Source organism: Gallus gallus, chromosome 18 (genome assembly GCF_016699485.2).
Source record: "Gallus gallus isolate bGalGal1 chromosome 18, bGalGal1.mat.broiler.GRCg7b, whole genome shotgun sequence".
NCBI classification, from domain to species: Eukaryota; Metazoa; Chordata; class Aves; order Galliformes; family Phasianidae; genus Gallus; species Gallus gallus.
In genome coordinates this window covers 5,066,954-5,087,360 of record NC_052549.1, presented here as the reverse complement: position 1 = coordinate 5,087,360, position 20,407 = coordinate 5,066,954, and the positions used below count along the sequence as shown (strand labels likewise).

Here is a 20,407-nt window from a genome sequence, read left to right as displayed (position 1 = left end):
CCCAGCATCCCTGCTTGCCCCGTGGCACTGCTCAGAGCCCCAGCACTGGAACAGAAAGGAAGGATGAGTGAAACTCCCCCAGGAAGCTGTTGGAGACGGCCCTCCCTCAGCACAGCGCCTGCATTGTTCCATTTGTTCATCACACCACTGGAAGGTACTATAGGTGTCACTGGAGCATGTTTATTTGCTTCATTAAGGGAGAAGATCACAGCTTGGGAATTGATCCTTGCGTCAACCAGGAGATGAAGCCCTCCCCCAGCACTGCACGCTGCTTTCTCCAGCATTCCCCCCGGCCAAGGATTAGTGTCACTCCAGAAAGGAGCAAGTAGCAAGTCCTGCTTCCCTATGGAAGAAGGCCACAAGCTGCCAAGAGAGCCTATTTACAGCAAAAGCCTCATGGTTCAGACACAGCAGCTGTTCAGAGGGCAAAGAGGTCACTGCAAGCACCAAAAAAATATAAAGAGAAATCCTATGCTTTTTATTGCAGGTTGAGTGTTATTGTTTCAGAGAGCCCAGCTGTGCTGGAGGCAGATGCTGTTCCAACCCCCTCCCCGAGAAGATTCTGCCCCCATTCAGTAGCTTTGGGCAGCTCCAGGAATCATGCCTGGTTTTGCAGTGCAGACAAGTGTTCAAGTGACAACCCAGAGCCTCACATGACTTTCCACTGAAGCACAATAACGACCCAAGGCTCACAAAATGAAACGGCCAGCACATGAACTAGCAGCCCTTGCCCTGGCTGGGAGGTACGTGTGAGTTTGTTCCCAGTGCCCAGTCACAGGGAGCCGAGCAGCCCTGCAGTGCTGTGCCCTGAGCTGCCCTTTCTGGCTGTTCTGCTAACTTGGAGCTGATGAAAGCACTCGCTGTGCCATGCAAGAGATCAGAGGGTGCTCAGCTGGCACTCTGCTCCGCCAGCAGTGAGTGGTGCAGCCCAGCAGCCTCAGTGAGACGTTCCTTTCTGTGCTCTCTCAGGCAAGCCACAATGAGAAACAGAAACCCAAACGTTGCTTCCTCTTGCAATCCACACGCAGCAACGAGTGCTCTCTGTTCCTTTCTCAGAAGCTGACAGCTATTCTTTTTTTTGCTTTTTTCTTCTCCCCCCCCACCCTTCAGAGCAAGAGATAACGCTAAAAAAAAATAAAAAATAAAGGAGTTTAAGAATTCAAACCTTCCTCATTTCTCTCCAAGTTGTAAACCCTCCCCACTGCCAGTGGCCTCTCCTGTTCAACTGTAAAGTGCTGGTCAGGTTGATCTTTTCCTATTGGAACTCATGGCTGAAGACCCTGAGAACTCCCACCCTTCCTACAAGAATAAACGGTTGTGTTATGCCTATAATTTATGGTATTGCCTTTTCATGCATATTTCCTTCTCCTGTGGAAGCCAGGACAGGGGCAGTGTCAGGTCTAGTCATCAACAGTGATGTTGCGGAAGAGATAGGCCATGGACTCCCCGTTGTGGATTCGTCGGATGGCTTCAGAGAGAATCAAGCTGATATCCACAGTCTTTATCTTGGGGCACTGCAGCTTCTGCACCTCATGAGGAACTGTGTTGGTTACCACCACCTACGGAGTGCCAGAAAGAAAAGACCATCAGCTGTGTTGCTGACGCATTCGTTCTCAATGAGCTGCTATCTCAGCTTGGCTCCAGGAACAGTGCACACCTGCAGCTTCACAGGCTGAGGAATCCTTGTGGGTTAGCAATGAGATTAAATTAAATGGTGTCCCCCACAATGACAGTCCATCTGTTCAAGGGACCGTCGTGACCAGCACTCTATGCCACTACCACCACACAGGTGGATGGGTCCATTTAGAGCACAGGATCTGACATATTTTGTTTAGTGAGGTCCAGGTCCAAAGTGTTTTTCTCACAAGGCACCCATTGGCCCATCATCAGTTGGGGAAAACAGAGAGGCAGAAGGCCTGTGCTGTGAGAAAGCAGTCACACACAGCCAGCTGTGCTGAGGGAAATGCCCAGGCAGGGATGACTCATCCACATGCATACGTAGAGACACGAACCTGACCTGAACATTCATTAATCACACAGCTCTCTACGAAGAACCAGAAACGAAAGCATCCCATGTGATCACTTCACAGGCACCACATAATTGGCAGGGGTAGAACCTCAGTTTCTGTTTCTTAGAGCCTTAATCAATCCAGACACCAAAGCCAAGCCTCCCTCTATAGTCCAAATTGATACCCACCTCATCGATGGAGGACTCCTCTATGAGACGGGGCGCATCTGCAGACAGGAGCCCATGAGTGGCCATCACAAAGATCTTGTAGGCTCCACGCTCTTTCAGGATCTCTGCAGCAGCTACAAAGCTTTCCACATCGTCAATGATGTCATCCTGAGAACAGAAACAGAAACAGCATCAAACCCAGAAGCTTATCAAGCCTGCAGTGCAGGAATGGATCTGCAAGGCATTGTGACTTTGGCTATGAACAAAGGAAAAAGAATAATAATCCTCAGGCTATTTCAGCTGCTGTTTAGATGCATAACCAAAGTCTGTGAATACCACTGACCACAATTACAGATCCTTTTGTACAACACCAATATTGTGTTTTGGAAACAATGCAGTCCCAGGACACATAAGCAGAACAGAGCTTATCTCGAGCAGGGTTATTTTTTCCTTGCAATAATAGCTGCACGATAATCATTACACAGCAGCAGGGCACAGGATGTGTGAGAAGCTCAGCAAGGTTTTTTGTTTGTTTTAAATCCTTCAGGAGATCTCTCCACATATCCTAGATTCACTGAAGATGTGTAGATGCTGGTACTTGTAGATTCAAGGGGACAAGATGATCTGGGGTTTCCAAGGCTGCACTATGAACGGAATAGAAATTCTCAATAGAAAGCTGAGAATAAAGGAAGAAACCAAAGTCACCAGCAAAACTAGAGAAAGAAGTGGCAACAATCACGTTCCCACCACACACCAGCAGGCCCTCCTACCCTCTGGGACAGCGCAGCTCAAGGAAACATGCTGAAAGGAAACCATCCCCACCCACTCCTCTCCATCATGCTCGTACCACAATGATGGCAATTCTTCCTCCCACGTCTCCAACCACAGTTATTGGTGGCTTCTCCTTGGCCATCATCACTAAAGAAGAAAGAAACAAAAGCAGCCAGTTAGCCTTGAGTCAAACTGCAACAGCCCCACTTAGCAGAGTCTTATGGTGCTGCACAGACACAGACATGTGCTTTACATCATCCTGACTCCCACCGAAGTGGGTAACCACTGCTTTAACCATTGCCTTTCTCTTTAAACGAATAGCACTGCTGCTTGAAGATGAAACTCACAGTTTCTGCAGGGACCAACTATTGATCTCTGTGACAGAAGTAGTTCTAAACATCTAACAGACCCTCGTGCAAGAGTGCTACAACGCAGACCTCACTGATGGGTAACGGCAGTGACTGCCTGTGCTCCAAAACAGGACCTCAGGAAAGGAGCCTCACGACTGGGAATAGCAAATGGGCTTCTCTGCACACCACTTCTCAAAGGGCACGTGGATTATCATGCTCCATTTTTCACTGGCTGGGCTCACTGATTTGTCTCAAGGATTTGACTGAGATTGCAGCTTGCTTGCTTTCCCTGCTATCACCAAACATGCAAGGATCTTTCAGATAATGGAAGCACCTTACCAACACCTGCACAGGCAAAGGAAACTCCAGGCAGCTTTCAGCAGCAGAATCTGCTGAATATTTTAAAGTGGGTTAACAGAAAGAGCAGGATAACATTCAGCTCCACCTCAGCTCTACAATCACAGTGCAACCAGTAAGTGGAAGCAGAAATATATGTTGATGAGCTATGCTGACACATGGCGAAGAGATGCACTAGGAAATAAGGTTCCACACTCTCCTGACTCTACTTTTGCATAGACAAGGCTCACACAAAAAACTACACATGGAACAGCCTTTATCCTTCATCCTGAAAAACCTTCAGTAGCAGCATGGAGAAAAAAGGAGATACAAACTAGGAAGCATTGTTCAGATGTGACACAGCCTTTAGATCCCTGACAGCCAGCAACCAGCTCCAGTGCTGGATGGGGATGTGCTATCAATACTCCATGCTTCTCACTTGCCAGAGGGTGCTTTGTGAATGCAGTAAACACTGCAGGAAAACTCACAGCATGGAAAGGACACAGTGGTGGGTATGAGAGCTTCATCAGGTGATAATCTGGGCTGATCTAGCCACTGCAGCAAAGAACACCTCATGTGTTCTAACACCCATAGACCTGCACTCCCCAGCTTTCATGCTATCTACAAGGAATGCAGCAAAGTGTCCCACCAGGGATGATCCTCTTTGTAACCTTTGGGCCTGCAAATACCCTGACCAAAACAGCTTCCCGAATCCAGAGGAGTTTTAGACCTAAGAAAGACATTTTGCTATCTATCATAAGACAACTTACTTCCATGCAATAATTCACACTTGAGACACGAGCTGCTGCCCATCACAAAGCCTTGTCTGAGCAGTGATTTCAGCCCTCCTGGGTCAGAGGAGTCCTACACGAAACTCCCTGTCCTGCACAGCAGGCCGATCCAGTACTCTTCCCACAGCTCATCAGTGCCTGGGAACGCTCACGGTCCATGCACAGCAGGGTGAGTCACGCTGAGGGATGTGATGAAAGCAGTTACGAGGACCACAGCTCCAAAGACTCATGTGCAGCGCGTGTACACAACAACCTACTCTGCTCACTGGTTCCCTTATGCCTACCAGAACTGTATAAGAGGTGCCCAATCACTCTGCTTTGTCCAGAGGAATGTTACTCCTTGCAAAGCAGTATGAATCCAAACAACACCCCGGCTACCTAGGGCTTAAGGGTTAACTGCTCTTTGGAGTGCACATTCCTCAGTCTCTGCATTGTTATTTTTGAGTCTCTTATCAAATGCAAAGTCACGTCTAAATCCTGAAGGGAAAATATTCTTATGAGGAGGAGGAGAACTTGTAATAAACTCGGATTAAGCTTCAGAAGAGATAAGCAGACCATAAATTTCAATTACAGGCACTACCTACCTGCTCAGATTAGTTATTAACAAAACTCCTGGTGGGAGCTATGAAAAAAAATCAGAAGGATTACATCTGGCTGCCATTCCATCCTGCGTGTGCACCCAGAGGAGTGCCAGCTCGCTTTACAAGAGCCAGGCTAGGGAAAACCCTCAGCAATAGTTAATGGATATAGGGAGCTGAAATTCAGCACTGTTTTACTGACAATCACGTGAAGTTTCAGCAAACCTGTGCCCTCCCATTCCATAAAGGAAACAAATACCTTCCTTACTATGCTCAAAGGCCAACCGAGCAGCTAGCAACATTAGCAGTGCTTCACATCTTTTGTCTGCTTTTAAGGGCTGTATTTCAAGTTTGCTTTATTTTTAAAGTATGGTAGGCAACGTGTCGACCTACCCGGATCCTAAAGAGATGTTCTCCCTTTTTCTTGTTCAATTTTCTCTGCAAAGAAAAGAAAAAAATTGCAAGCCAAGATCCACCCACAACCAACCACATCAAATCGCAAGAGAACTTTGATCACTGCAACGTGATGAGAGCGTATGCAAGGGTTATTGTGGCCAACTTCTTTTTCTTCCAAATCTTTTGGCATTATCTGTGTGTGCCCATCAGAGCTGATACAAGAAGGTGGGTTGGAAAATGGTTCCAAATAGCGAAGAACAGCCTTTTCCCAAACACAAAACCCTTTGATTATTGTGAGTTTGGGTCAAAAGCGTTGCTATTTTTTCCTGGGAAGTCAGAACAAATGCTTGCTGTACTGATAGCTTTAGGAACACGAGAGAAAACAACCACCATTTTTACAGCATGAGGATTTAAAGGACACGGGGGTGCTGGGGAATTAAGCCCATCAGCCTCAACTGCACCATCATTCTGCTGTGAGTGATACACACCAAGCAGCACGTGCTGAAGGTGAGATGATCGTGGCATGAAGCAGCACCATTCCCAGCTGCTTAAACCTGCTGCTTCGATTAAGCAGCCAAAAATGGGTGAAGGAATGCTAAAACAAATTCTGTTTGGAGCTGCACGTTATCATCACACGTATTAAAGCAATAATCACCAGGTAAAATAACTGCATTGACCACAGGTGAACAAAAGGCTTCTCTGAAACTGTTATACAGAGAGACAGACCTGGAAGGACAGGTGACACTCCTGTGCCCCAGCCAGAACATGGAAAAGAGAGGGGGGGGAAAAAAGTGGGAACAGACCCGGGGTCACCCCAGCTCTCCCACCCAACTCTCTTCTCTCACAGCAGCTTGCTGGGCTCTGGGTTTGAAGCTGACCATTGCCTCTCTGTAGAAAGTACCTGAAACAAATTAACAGATGGTGTTCTGCACCTTTTCTTTAAGATGAGGATGCACAGTATCCATGTGTTTGTTGCAGACGAGGATGCAAAGTCTCCACGTTTGCTGCAGCACAGCCCCAAGCCAGCTGCAAGCTTTGAGATACACAGTGCACAACCAAAGAGAACAACCTCGGAGTGGCATCCTGACTCGAAGGCTCTGATTTCTGATGTTTGAGTGACAAACACTTGGAGCTCTTGCTGCCACTTCAGCACAGCACTTGAGGAAGTGCTGCTGGAAACACCTCTGGCACTCCTGCAACAGTTCCACATGCCACCTGATCAGAGCATCACATCAGGCCACGCTCTCAGGACAATAAATAAGCCACGATGCTGCATAACAATTATTAATTAAAGGCACGTGATCACTATTAGGACAGGGAGGAGAGGTATGTGCCAGCTGCAGGAGCCTGGCCAACTCACTAGAAAGCCCACAAGGAACTGCAGAAAGCATAATTGCTGTAGGGCTCTGGGACTGTTCCCAGCCCTGGGTTTTATCTCATTTCTGGCTGTGACAGTGCCCCTGGGGACCCCAAACTGTGGAGACGAGAGGGAGGATGCTCCACACCAACGTGCATGCAGCCCACAGTGGGGCCCTATGTCTCAGCAACCCCCCAGGAGCACTGCCACTTCCCAACTGCCCAACAGTGGGTTTGTGACACCCGAGCCAGGCAGACCTGCAGACTGACTGGTTTGGCAGCCAGAGGTTTTTCTGGTCAGTTCCACAAACACACACGTAGCCAAGCCATGTTTTACTCTGCCGTCAAACCTCGTGACACTGAGATTGCTGGTGATGGTATAAGGCAGGAAGAGCTGATCAAGGGTTTTGTTTCATGTGCCACTTGAGGTGGGAAGACACCTTTCCAACAATTGAATCAGACAGGAAGGGAGGTGTAACAGACTCACAGCACTGCCATCCTTAACCCTGCCACACAGATAGCAGATGGGCGGCAGAGGATGCAATTCAGGTAGGATTCAATAGCAGCTTACAGACTGCCCTCAGACAGGTACTGCCTCAGCATCCTGCAGCTTCAGTAACAGAGCCCAGCTCACACTCAAAACCAGGCATCTAGTAAGATTAGAGAACAGGAGAGAAAAAACAGCTTTCTTTGGAAAGTTTTGGACAAGCTTACACCATAACCCTCCCACCTCCATGACAGCTACCAAGCTACAGCTTGATTGTCTGACATGTGTGCCTCAAGCATGCAGGAATGTAAGGCCATTAGTCAAGTGCAGAGCTTCTGCAGGAGATGCATAGTGGTGGTACACAGCTAATTAGTTTGTTTGGATAGCTGAGAACTGAAAACATTCTCCTATTGAAATCGTAACTGAGTTGGACAAAGGCAAATTTCTGTATGAGCTAACACTTATGGGGCTGTCCAGCAGCGGCAGCTTCCACAGCTGAGATTGCTTGAAGTGACACAGCTGGAAATAAAGACACAGTTGCATCAATTCCCTGACAGCAGACAGATGTGACACTCTGGAGGATGGAATCCCCTTCAGAGTAGGACAGGAAGCAAAAGGCCAAGTGCAACCATGCAAATTCCTGTTTTGCTGCGAGTGCATGAAGAAATCCCCTATCAGAAAGGAGACAAGCAAGATGGAGTTCCAAACTTCACTGCCAAACCCCACCTGTCCCCCAAGGCCCGGGAGGAGTTCCACCAGCAACATAAGCTTTGTTTAACTGATTTCATTATGGCAAGCAGGACTGGGCTAATGTAAAATGCCTGCAGTCTTACTCGGCTTCCTCCTCCCTGACTTGTCCTCCAACTGGTTGGATGTTCTCCCCAGACTTCAAAAGACAAGAGGAGCTGCTTATCAGTAGCCCTAGCCACAACCAGTCTAATCAAGCTGGGCTGCCTGATGGATAGCTCTTTATCACACACAGCTGCATGCTGCATTTCCCACAGTCAGTTCCCAGCCACATTCACTGCCCCCATAATTTCTGTCCTATCACCATTTACCTAAAAAACTACAATCCTTCCAAACAGGAGCTGGATTTTGATTGTGCTGTTACTGTTTGACTGCTGCTGTTGCAAGAATACAAGCAATACTAATAGGACCACTTTTCCCAGAATACATTTCCTGCTGTTTTCTTTGCACTGTGCTCTCAAGTCAGCAGCTAATCAATTGATAGCAAGAGCACAGGAATCAGTTCAACAATGCTCTCTGAGAACCTACTCACACTAGCCACACAAGCATCAAAACTATGTCAAAACAGACACTGCAAGGTGACTACATGGTTCTCAAGGTGAAGAAAGCTTTCAGCAGTAACGATGGCTGGAGCAAGAGGGGAAAGCAAAGGACAACCCATCCCTCCAAGATGGGGACAGCAGCCTGTCTCAATGTCTGTTCCCTTGTTAGTTCCACTTTTGCACTTTTCTGATTTTAATGAGTTCTTCATTATTCTGCAAACTTCTAGCAGAAGTTTGTCAGTCTGACACAGCTGACTGGTCACAGCCAACGGGAGCAATGCTGGTGCTCTGCATGGCCAGGAGGAGTTAAACAAGGACTTCTCCCTGTACCTCCTCCAACAATTTGCTAACATCAACCTTTCCATGAGAAAAACTCTACTCATCCAGCTGCCCTTAAGGTTGGTTATACCTAAGAGCCTCCTTTTTTTCCCCCACCCCTCAAGGATAAGCAGAGAAGCTCAGTCTTACATGGCAGCTCCAGACCAGGATGCACAGTTGCATTTTTGACCATGGGAGGAGAGTGACGTCCGTCGTCCATGTCCTGCTCTGTGCACTGAGCCTCGCCGTGTATCACCGCCAGCCCCAGCCGCAGCCTCTCAGCATAAGACTGAGCCCTGTGGGACAAGCACAGTCTGTCAGGAAGATGTTGGGCTGCTGCAGCTTTTCAGCCCAGTGAAGCAGGCCTCCTCCAGATCCAACCAGGGAAACAAAGGCTGTGCGGGGCTTTTCAGACACAAAAGCCTTTTGGATCAGATCGATGATCTCCTTGCACACCCTCCCATATTTTCCCCCTCATATATTCCTCACCAGCCCACATCTTTTCTGAGCTAGTTTTAACCAGCTAGTAAAGAATCTATTTACCTTTTAGCTGCATCAGGAGACTTGGCCACAATAACTGCGTTTCTATAATCTGGAATCTGGATGTGATAAAAAACTATTTAAGTAAAGATCTTCTTGAGAATGCATAACTGATTTGATAGGCAACTGAAGAACAGCTTCCCCCATCCCCAAACCTTCATTTTGTGGTAAGAAGAATTGCAAGGCAATTGCACTCCTTTTCAACACCAGTATTGCACATTCTATGCAAAACACAATACAAATAGGTTTAACACTGGCATGACCACATATGATGCAATCTTTTCACAGTTCCTACTTTGCACAGGACTGCAATTACCTGCCTCCTTTCACTACTGGCATCCACAAGCTATGGGATCACCTGCAGTGCTAACCGCAGCTGCCTGAGATGCAGGGCATAGAGCAGGAAAGGAAGGGAAGGTTTAGCAACAGGCTCTGGGACCAAAGGCTTCAGCCTGCACAGAGCAGGTGTTAGTCCTGTGTTCAGAATGAGCAAGGGGGTGGGTTAAACAGTGAACTGCACCAGGCTTGGGCCCACTGCAGGTCCAAAGCCAGGGCTCCCCCATATGGAGAAGCACTGCTCTCACCACACCACCATAAATCATAATCTCGTGCATTTGGAAGGTAAAACCTCCAACCCCCAGGCCCCCCAATGCTCAGCATTCCTGAGCACAGCCCAAGATAAAGTCTATCAATAATTCAGATCAGTCAGACATCCATGGCAGAACAAAGGGCGAGGAAAGACAGTTTAACAGGATTTAAGAGGCAATTAGAGGCAGGAGCACAGATAGCATCTCTTAAATGGCACTAGCTCCATAGAGAGCAAGGAATTTCAGCTGAGGGCTCAAGCTCCTCTTCTGTTTATGGTCAAGAACTCGATTTCTCTTCAAGTACAATCACAATCTAATTTAACATAACATTTTCCTACTTCCTTGAGAAATGTGCAAGATTTATTCCCTAAGAAAAAATACAATCAAAAATAAAAATGATGAATAGAACAGAACACCTAGCCTGACAACGTAACCTCTGCATAAGCAGCACCTCAACTCTGCTACTGCATTAAGACAAGTGGATATATACAGAAGTAGAGTAACCTCACTTCTTCCTGTATGTACTGAATCAAGAAAGGGGATGCTCTCAGGTTGTCTACAGGGAAGCTGAAGAAGCCTTGAATTTCCTTTTGATGAAGATCCATAGTGATAATGTGTGTTAAACCTAAGAAAAGAAAAGAACAAAAAAAAAAGATCATTCATTGAGACAACTCCCACATGGCTGGAATTCCTTAAACATCTCTACTTTGCAGATTGCTTCCACTTAGACTGGTGTGCCATGTGTTAAAATAAGCTTAAGAATGAAACTTTTTACGTTACCAAGATGCAATAAGAACTGTATGAATGCAATAGGAGTCACAGCCCCAGACTGACAATGCATTTCAATGTGACACTTTTAGGTCACTTCCCCAGCCACGAGTTCAAGAAATAAGAATAAACTGAAGAAAACTATCTCCTAGAAAGGAGCTCACAGGTTTGGCAGCACATCTGCACACCCTATGACAGAACAGAAGGACGGGCACCCCCTGGATGCTCACCTGCCTTGGCAAGCATGGAAGCCAGAAGCTTGCAGACTATGGAGCCTCTCTTCCTCATTTTGCTCTGTTTGCTGTAGGGGAAGTAAGGGATGACCCCGATGATGTTCCTGGCACAGGAAGTCTTCAGTGCATAAGCCATTATCAGCAGCTCCATCACAGCAGTATTCACATCCCTATGAGATTTCAAAATCATCCCAAATATTAGCAGGTTTATTTCCCCCAATGCAATTCCCTTTCATAGTACACCCAAAGCCCTCTCACCTCGTCAAGCTTTCACATAAATTGTGTTCTACTTTATGCTACTGTATACCAGGCTCACATTGTAACCCCACAGCTCCTTCTGTTGTGCCACAGCACACTGCAATCAGCCGCTGTACGCGCAGCATTTGACTCCAGCACAAAAGCTGTGGGACAGCATTTGGTTTTTGGATTCTGAGATGAGGTGTATGATGGTTTCCTCCATCACCACAACAACAACAAAAAAAGGCATTTTTTCCCCCCCCACTAACCTATCTCATTGTTAAAGTAACAGCAGCATTATAAACCCCAACCAGCTTTATTTGGAAAGAGAACAAAACAGTGACATAAACAGAACATATATATAGACAACAAGAAGGAATACAGACAAAACTCTATCTTCAGTTAGCTTCATCATGATGACGGGTGTAGCCCAGTAGGAGTGCATTCATCTGCATCTGAATTCATTTTGGAAAGGAAAAAAGAAATTGGCCAAGCCCTTTTAATTCCTTATAACCAACGCCAAGGGAAGCCCAAATTCCACACATTGTCTGCATTATCACAGAGCAACTCCAGACCATTTGGAAACTGAAGAATCCACCCTTGTTTTTCCACTCGTGTTTTCCAGCTGCCCCACCATGTTCCCAGAGTGGGAGGGCAGCGCTGCAGAGCCATAAGGTAGGGAAACAGAAGCTGACCTGGCCATGCAGCAGAGCAATGAGCAGCACAGAGCATCCTCAAGCCCTGCAGAGCTTTCTGGAAGTTACCCACACGTTGCTTGAAGGCTCTTATCCTCCAGATCTTGGCTACCCCAAGAGCTCAGACACTTCATCCTCTTCATGTGCGACACATCACAAATCTATAACTCCCTCCATTTCTCCACTGCTCCCCATTCCTTTGGGAATTAACCTCCATTTGCATCCCCTCATTTGTGCGTGCTCTGTGTCTCTTTATTCTCCCTCTGGCTCTGGCAGCCCTCATGCACAATGCTGCTCACACACAAGCAAGCTCTGTTGGCCCCGAAGCATCCAGCCAAGAATTACATAAAACATAACCCCCACCACGTAGGACAGCAAGTTAACAAAGAACCACTTCTTCCCTTTGCTGTTTCAGTTGTGCCAGTGTGGCTGGGAAAGGAGAAAAAGATTCTGCTATCAGTACAGTATAAAAACAAGTGGCCAACTTTAAGTCTGTTTGAAGGTCACCCCTGAAATCCAATACTTTTTATTATCACTTCTCAAGTTACTTTAAAAGAAAACAGAAAGACCAGAAAACAGACAGAACTGCTTCTGTAAGAGGTTGCCCTCATTTCACGAGGTACCAGCAGCCCTGGTGCTGCTGTGGGATGCTGGTAGCAATAATCCCACATGCCAGAGCAGGGAGTGCTGGAGGAGGAATGTCGATGCTCTCTGTGTCCCTAATAGTCCATAATGTATTCCCCATCTGTACTACCACCAATCTGTCTAGCAGCTTGATATGATCAAATGCTTGAGTGATATGACACTCTTGGTACAGGCAGCACTATGCAGTAAGGAGATTCTGAGGTTAAACAATTCATAATGTAAAGTACCACCCCATCTGGTTTGTTTTGAACCTGACACCTCCTTGTTGTCACAGAGCAGAGCCTCTATGACCTGTTCCAGGCCACTCAAATCCAAATACCTCTAGCAGATTTTCCCCTTACCTTCCCTTGCTCAGCACTGAGCTATTTATTTCTGCCTAAACAGCACTATGCTATTTATTTTTCCCCCCATACAAATGCAAACCCACACACTAACAGCCTCAGATGATGCCTGTCACTGTAACTGCTTTACTTCTGCAATATTAGTTTTGGGCGAGGAGCTTGTATCAAATATTTGGGTCTTTCTGTTCTCTCTGTGCACTTCAGATGCAGACTGTGGATTCACACTGCAGCATTACAATGCTGTTTCCCCTCTCTATTCCCTTCCTAGTAATTCCTACTACTTTGCTTGCTTTTCAAACTGCTAATAAGCGTGGAAGTCCTACTTTCAGATTATCCAAAACTGTTGATTTTACTCTGTTTAAAAGCTCCCCCAAACCCTCTGCAAAATGGAGATGTCCTTGAACCTGTCCTCTCAAGCAATGCAGCAAGGCACAGCTGCAGCTTAAGAATAACAGATGACTTGTCTGTACAACAGTGGCTTGTCATCTGGAGGAGTTGAGCATTTTTGCTCAAAGGACCCATTCTCTGACCTGGAAACACTCAGTTCAGCTTGCAGAAAAACAAAGGGATCGACAATTTGAGGGCAGAAGAGGTTTTCCCCTCCCAAAATCATTGTTAGTCTGAGTTATCTCTCTTACCTTACCTGTCTCATGTTTACAAAGCTCTCAGTTACAAGTTATTTCAGAGAACTCTCTCCCCAGGGAGGACAGAATGGCACCATTCACCTGAAACACAATCCTGCATCAGCGGGTTCTCATCTCATAGAGATTTAGCTGCTCCCTGGGGGAGGAAACACTCAAAACACCTCTCTCGAGGAGCTCTAGGAAAATGTCTCAGCCTCCAAGAGGCACTCCAGGAGAGAGCAAGCTGACCTCGTAGTCCTACTGCTTTCTTTAGCAACAGGCCAAGCATTAAAAAGAGGAAATGAACTTGAATTCTCAGTAGACTGTACTTCTTAGGCAAGCTGGGAAAATATTGATTCCCAGGTTATTTTGCTACCTGCTTGAACTCTGGTACTTATTATACCTCGTGATCTCCAAAATCTGAGCAGAATTTGGTAACTTGGAGAAAGCTATCACAGCATGAATACCTTCGTTCTTGCCTGGTATCAATGCCTCATCTCTGAAAACAGCATATCATCATTAAGAACTACAAGAGTAGAGAAGGGAAGCTGAAGGTTTCCATCTGAGTTTTACACCACTATAGCGAAAGAGGAAGAGCAATCCAGCTCGTAACAAGAGCCATCACTGATGCTCATTGCTGGCTCTGCTGCTGGGTAACTGAGGCAGAGGAAATTACACATCCTGAAATGAAAATACCAGTCAAAAATCACCAAGGAACTGATCCTACAAGGACAGCACCACACAGACCAGGGATGTTTCATTTAGACCCATCCATCATACTTGTTCTTGCCTCACGTGACACACACGCTATTTGATGGGAAGCTTCTCAGCACACCATGGTGCAAATTATCATCTGGAATTTTTACACAGCTTAACACTACGTTGTGTCTTAAATGAAGTCAAAGCAATGACAATACTGGAAAGAGACATTAACATGCCAGCTCATGGATAGCAAGACAACCAGAACCATCGGCTGAACCAGAAATCAGAAGGACATCACTGTCGTAAAATTAAGTCACACATCCCTTACCTGGGGATTGTCTGTATAATGAAGATATCCTGCCCCCGGACAGACTCTTTTATTTCAACTCTTGTTTCTGGAAAGGATGAAAGACACACAGTTTTACTCCCAAATGTCAGATTTCCAGTGAAAAGGCAACTTGGCCCACAGATGGGGGAAGACAGGAGGAACTGCTCCTTTTCCCCATATATATACACTTATACTATGCACACAAAGAGAGCTAAGTGGATTTTCCAGAAGTCCTGGGAAGCAAGGAGCTGGCATCACATACTGGTGAGTTAGTTGTATTCACAATGCAAAAGTAGGCTGACTAGTTGTTACCATTACTTAACTCCTCATGAGAGATCCTTTTCATTTCTCTGTGGTGAGCGCTGAGAGCTGTCAGTACCACATTCACTAGATAACAATGAACCATGCAAATAACATCCCCTAGTAGTACCAAGAGGTTAACCTGGCTCCTTACAGGGCCAGCTCTGTGCAGGCTGGAGTGCCCACCACAACACCAGCAGCAGCGCTCACATGGAGGACTCCCCATCTTTACTACTAAGAAGATATTTCAACGCTGACATGATCAGCAAATCTGAGTCTGCTGAAATCACTTCCTATAGCCCTCACTCAAAGCAAGAGCCCAACCCCAGAACAGCTCAGCACAGCCCAAGCAGTGACACCAGGTTTTCCAAGGGGCCCTCATTAGCCACTCATATCCCACACAGTTGTGAACCAGAGGGCAGGGATAAGTTAAAGGAGAGATAGATCTACCAATCCAGAGAATTCAGAGTCTAATCGTCCAGACATCTGCAGCAGCCTTAAGGGACTCTGATGAAAGGAGAATGATTTGTTGTGCAGTGATGAGGAATGACTTTAAGCCTCAAAGCAAGCAGCCTGATTTAAAACTAACCCCAGAGGGCAGGAAACTCTCAGTAGCATGAACACAGACAATCCCATCATAGCTGCACACAGCTACAGAAGTTCACACACAGCCTGCCTGTCCTGGCAGTCAGCATCCTTCTACTTCAGCCCAGCAAGGATATCTGAAAATGGGCACTTGCTACACTTGAAGAGATGAAAACAACGTTCTGGAAGCACAGCCACACATCTGCACTCTTGAAGGAGAAACGGGTGCCCATAACCTGCCTGGTAAGGGGAAGACTGGGAGAAGCAAATGACTTAAATTTTGCAAGGCAGAGAAATGGCCTTAGAAAGACAGCCATTACTTCAACCTGGAAGACAGTTTCCTAAGCACGACAGCACGTATTTTGCAGCTGCTAACAGCTGAGGGAGGAATCCATGTCAGATGAGACAGCTGACAGTCAGGAAACAAGGTCACATGGGAAATCAAGGAACACACTTAATTGGTTGACCTAAGGTTAAATGCAGAAGTTCAGCACTGCCAGGAGCAGGAGTAACATCACAGATGAATCACTGCACTTACCAGGCAGGTTTGGTCAATAGAGCTATCTATCTGTGTGGCTAAAATGAGCCCAGAACGGGCTTGCAAGTACTAAGGAGTTCTCTTACCTCCATTGGTTTCCTGGTACACCACAGACTTCCCCAGCTCAGCACCAAGACGCCTGGAGAGAGAGAGAGAAAAGGACATTAAAGCTGGAAGCACTGAGCAGATGATCATGCAGAGCAGAGACGAGCCCACCTGTGTGCACACTGATAAAGCAAAGCACTGCCTAACGAGGACCCAAACGTAGCAGCTGAGCAACACAGCTTCCCCATCCATACAGGCATGCACTCATGGGTTCAGCTGCCCGAACACACGTCCTGTGTGACTGCAGGGCTGCTGCCTGCTTGCCATCCACATCAGTCATTGACCCTTTGGGAGCAGCACTGGTCAGGCCCAGGTTCCATCTGGGCAGCAGGAGCAGTCCTCTTTTATTTTTGTTTAAATGCATTTGTTTTATAATAATGATGATTCATTTTGAAAAGCATTTTGAAACAGTCTGGAGTCCCAACTATATCTTCAGGTGACACTTTGTATTTAACCCTGTTGACAAGTAGTGCATTAATACCTATTTAGAGACAGGTGTGTTCAACACCAGCGTGCTGCTGGCCAACCAGTGGCTTCTGGACTCAGCTATGAGCCACCAGGCTGGAAACCTCAGCCAGAAGCTGTCCTAGAAAGTAATGAGACCAGGACAGCAGTGACAACAGACACTTCAACACAACATGCTTGCTGCACTGGTTACAAAGCACTTGGTGCACATGTTTGGCAGCACGTATTGCCAGGACTGAGGCTGATGAGTAAATTCTGTACGTGGGTGGTTACCTGCAGACCCAGCCCAGGTCAGGAACCCACTGCAGCACATGCAGGTGCTGTGCAGTCCGGAGCAAAAGGTCCACCCAGACCTCTACTACAGCTTCTCTCACCGGTCCCACACTGTGGAAAGCAGCAGCAACATAAAGCCAAGCCCCAGGACCAACTCTGTGTAAATCAAAGGTGAGGTTTGCACGTCGACCTACCAGACACTCCCTGCTGCCCCTTGGGATCCTGCAGCCCTTCTGATAACAGCGACGCATTTGCTAATGTTAAGGTGCAGCCCAATCCCTGCTAACGCATCCAAGTTGAAACAAGCTGGACAATCACACAGACAAAACAAATCAGTGTGTGGGTAAACACTGAATGATTCACTCGTTCCTCCATGACTGCACAGCATGTCTCACAAGCTCCCTTTGGAGGCACATGTGTCCTGACTTCACTGCATGCTGCACTGCTGGAAAAATCCTCCAGTAAGCAGAACGTGCAGATGCCCTTAGTCAGCCCTGCATCTCATGACAGGAGGGAAAGCTTCAGGAACCATCCAGCAGGAAACACCTCTGCAAAACACCCCTCAATGGTGGCATGCTCAGTGTGTGTGACACTCGGTGAGGATGTAGCTGGAAAGATCCCAACCATGCTGGAGAAGAAACAAGAGCCCAGTGCTCCTCAATTCAGACAGCACGACAGCAATGCAGTTTCTGTGCTGCTGAAGCAAGAAATAGGAATGGCAAGTTTGCTTCCTAGTGGAAAGAGGGACACAGAAAACAGCTCAGCTTGTCAAAGCTGGATACAAATAACAGCAGAAGAGACAGTAAGCAGCTGCCAACTGGCACAAGCAGTAGTAGATTGCTCTGGCCAGACAATAAATAAAATGTCTGCTCCAAGTGTTGATTGCAAATAAACAAGAGAGACAGCAACGGGAAGGATACGAGATAAAACTGTCCACAAAGACATACATCAACCCTGCCTGCAGTGTTCTGCGATGATCTGAGCTGCGGACACAGCGGAAGGACCAATAGGCAGCTCCAAAGTGCTCCAAGCTGTTTACTCAGGGGCACACCTTTCATTCCATCTGATGCAGAAAGCATTGCACAATCAGAGACTTCAGCCCGAGGAGGAGTCTGATAAAACCTAGACTTAGTCCACGCTACTAAAAGTGGAGGGCTGTCCCTGCAGCTCCTGCTGTAAAGCAGCAAATTGCATGGGACTTGCTTGCACGGGACTTGCGCCAAAAGGAAGATTGACACAGAAGCCAAGGGCAGAGCACACCCTGCACCAAACAGCCTCTTACCATGTGTAAGAGACCAAAGAACAGCTTCCACTTCCCACCACTTCTCCCTTTTCCACATCCATTCCCAGCTCCTTGCAGAGGTTCATAAGTGCTCACTGCTTTAGGCAATAGAGGAATTAAACTGACAGCAAAAAACTTCTGCATGTGGCTGCAGGAGTACAGCCCTATGAACAAGGGCTGTCAGAGCCACCAGATCAAGGTGACCACAGACACAGGCAGATCTTCACTAGGGAAAGCCACTACTACAGTTCAGAACACTCAACGCAGCTGAGAGCTACAGCCTGTTCTGCCAAAAAGAATACTTCAGGATTTGTAGCTAGAACAGGTCTTCAGGCAAAGCAAGGTCCATCAGTAAAAGCATGATTATGTGGTGCAGGACTTGGCTACAGAGAACCTTTTGCTAATACTCAAGTATTTAAGATTGGAAAATGGTCAGGGTGATTTCACACAGTTTGCAGAGATCTCACTTGTGCTCTGATGTCTGCTGGCTCACAAACACACTTTTGGAAGCTTCCTTCTCCACCCCAGAGATAGGAACTTGGTTTGGTGTTGGCTTTGCTTTTCAAAACAGCAGTCTTCAGAGGTAGGATGTGCCCCAACAGCTGTGTACAGCCTACCAGGCCCTGTGAAGAGATGCTGCTGCTCCAGGCTGCTCCATCTCTTCAGGATTTTAGTGCTGTCTCCATGCAAGGTTTCACTGTGCAAAGCACTCACAGCACCTAAAAGGCAAAGCCTCTCTCCCTGCTGCCCTGCAGTCCTTGGAACAGCTTTGCCACTGACTCAGTTCCTCTGGGACCTGCTGGAATGCAAGAGAAAAATCTCTTTTTATGGCTTTAAAAAAATACTTAATACAATTAGTAAAAAAATGTATATTGATCTGTAATACCCCTTACTATGATCTAACTTCCTGAAGTCTCAGCAGGTGCCAAGAGGATATTAAGCTGTGGATACAAAAGTGACTGTAAGACCTGTGTTCAGTGCAGTTTAAATGTGAACAGCCCAGAAGACATTTGTAGTTCAATAAGGATTGCAGGAAACGAATCAGGGTTCTATCAGCCTTTAAAGTGCTCCTCTGAAGGCTGTCAGAAACCACAGCACCGGGCTCCTGAGACAAAGGACAATCAATTAAAAAGACTCGATGAATCAAAACGCAAGATGTAAATTGACTTGCAGTGTTTTGTTTCAAACTGAAGCAAATCCTTAAGGATCACAGTCAACTCGTCCAGCTAACACAGCGGCAGTTCTGGGGTGCCTCCCCTAACCTCTTCCTTCAAGGACCAGGGATGGAAACAAAGCACCGTTCTGGATATACAGCAATCTGCTCTGAAGCCATTATAACCATTTTAGCCCCTCTTACCTCTCTCCATCCATGCAGCCCAAGTGGATTCTGGAAGAGTCTATGCCATCCATCTGCCACTTGTACAGAACACATGTGTTGTTTGTTCCAGCCACTGCAAAAGCCATGCACACATAGCATAGATTTTGCCCTTGCTCTTGTGTGTTTCTGTGGACTGAGCAGCCCCTACACTGGGCACCAATCAGCACAAAGAGCTACCACATAGAACCAGTCAGCCCAGCTGTGTTAATGCCTAAGTCACACAGATAACCTCAAAGCCCAACTCCTTGCTCACCAATGCTCCTACTCCAGCACTGTGTCCCATCCCTAACTCCCTCCAACCACACTGTCTGACTGGTTGTTCATTTCCCTCTGCCCAAACAAAATCTTTGGTGCAGTGTTACCTTGCCATATCTATCAGCTTCCTGCCTCAGTGAGTACTTCTGTGTCCAAGACAGAAAGGAGTTGGTGCCAGCTCCTCTCCTGATGCTGCATCAAATCAAGCTCTTCCCATACAGTAAGAGCAGAGTCTGGAGACAGAGAGCAGGATGATATCACTTCTCTTCCATCCCAACAAAAACACTCCTTCCTTCAGCCAAGGAGTTACTGCAAGTCCTCCTAACATCTCTTCCAGAAGCAGGATTTGCCTTCAGCTCCGCCTCAGAAAGCACTGCGCTGGTTTCACTGTTGCATACAGAGCTCTGTGACCAAAGATCAGAATTAAGGTCTTCATCTTTTCCTCGTTAATCTGCACTGCTTAGGTTTACAGTATTGCTTTCACCTTTAGACCACCAGCAGATTCTGTGCTGCAAACAAACGCATGTGTAGAATATTCAGTGCCTGCAAAGAGCGTATGACACCATGCCCTACACAACACAGGCCTGCAGGAGCAGTGGGGACACATCAGCAAGCTTCAATCATCAGATCCACTCCAACCCAAAAACACGAGCAGCAAGGGGAATGCAGTAGTTATACC

The 20,407-nt window shown here is 46.8% G+C and overlaps 1 protein-coding gene across 19 annotated transcripts in view; it reads right to left on the bottom strand.

Annotated features, from left to right (window-relative positions):
* Positions 1–158: 158 nt before the first annotated feature.
* The window catches only part of PRPSAP1 (phosphoribosyl pyrophosphate synthetase associated protein 1), a 23,750-nt gene continuing 3,501 nt past the window's right edge, over positions 159–20,407 (bottom strand). For 4 of the 19 annotated variants that reach the window (XM_046902134.1, XM_040649674.2, XM_015295305.4 and 1 more), the window contains 9 exons: positions 16,057–16,109; positions 14,548–14,614; positions 10,974–11,146; positions 10,485–10,600; positions 9,392–9,447; positions 8,999–9,144; positions 3,024–3,094; positions 2,198–2,344; positions 159–1,559 (listed from right to left, as the gene is read on the bottom strand). In XM_046902134.1, the coding sequence (XP_046758090.1) occupies positions 1,401–1,559; positions 2,198–2,344; positions 3,024–3,094; positions 8,999–9,144; positions 9,392–9,447; positions 10,485–10,600; positions 10,974–11,146; positions 14,548–14,614; positions 16,057–16,109 (988 nt within the window). In that variant the 3' untranslated portion in view covers positions 159–1,400. Of the gene's footprint in view, positions 1,560–2,197; positions 2,345–3,023; positions 3,095–8,998; positions 9,145–9,391; positions 9,448–10,479; positions 10,601–10,973; positions 11,147–13,537; positions 13,620–14,547; positions 14,615–16,056; positions 16,110–17,007; positions 18,895–19,452; positions 20,238–20,407 lie in introns of all 19 variants that reach the window. The other 15 variants (XM_025141744.3, XM_046902138.1, XM_025141745.3 and 12 more) reach the window with 12 other exon arrangements.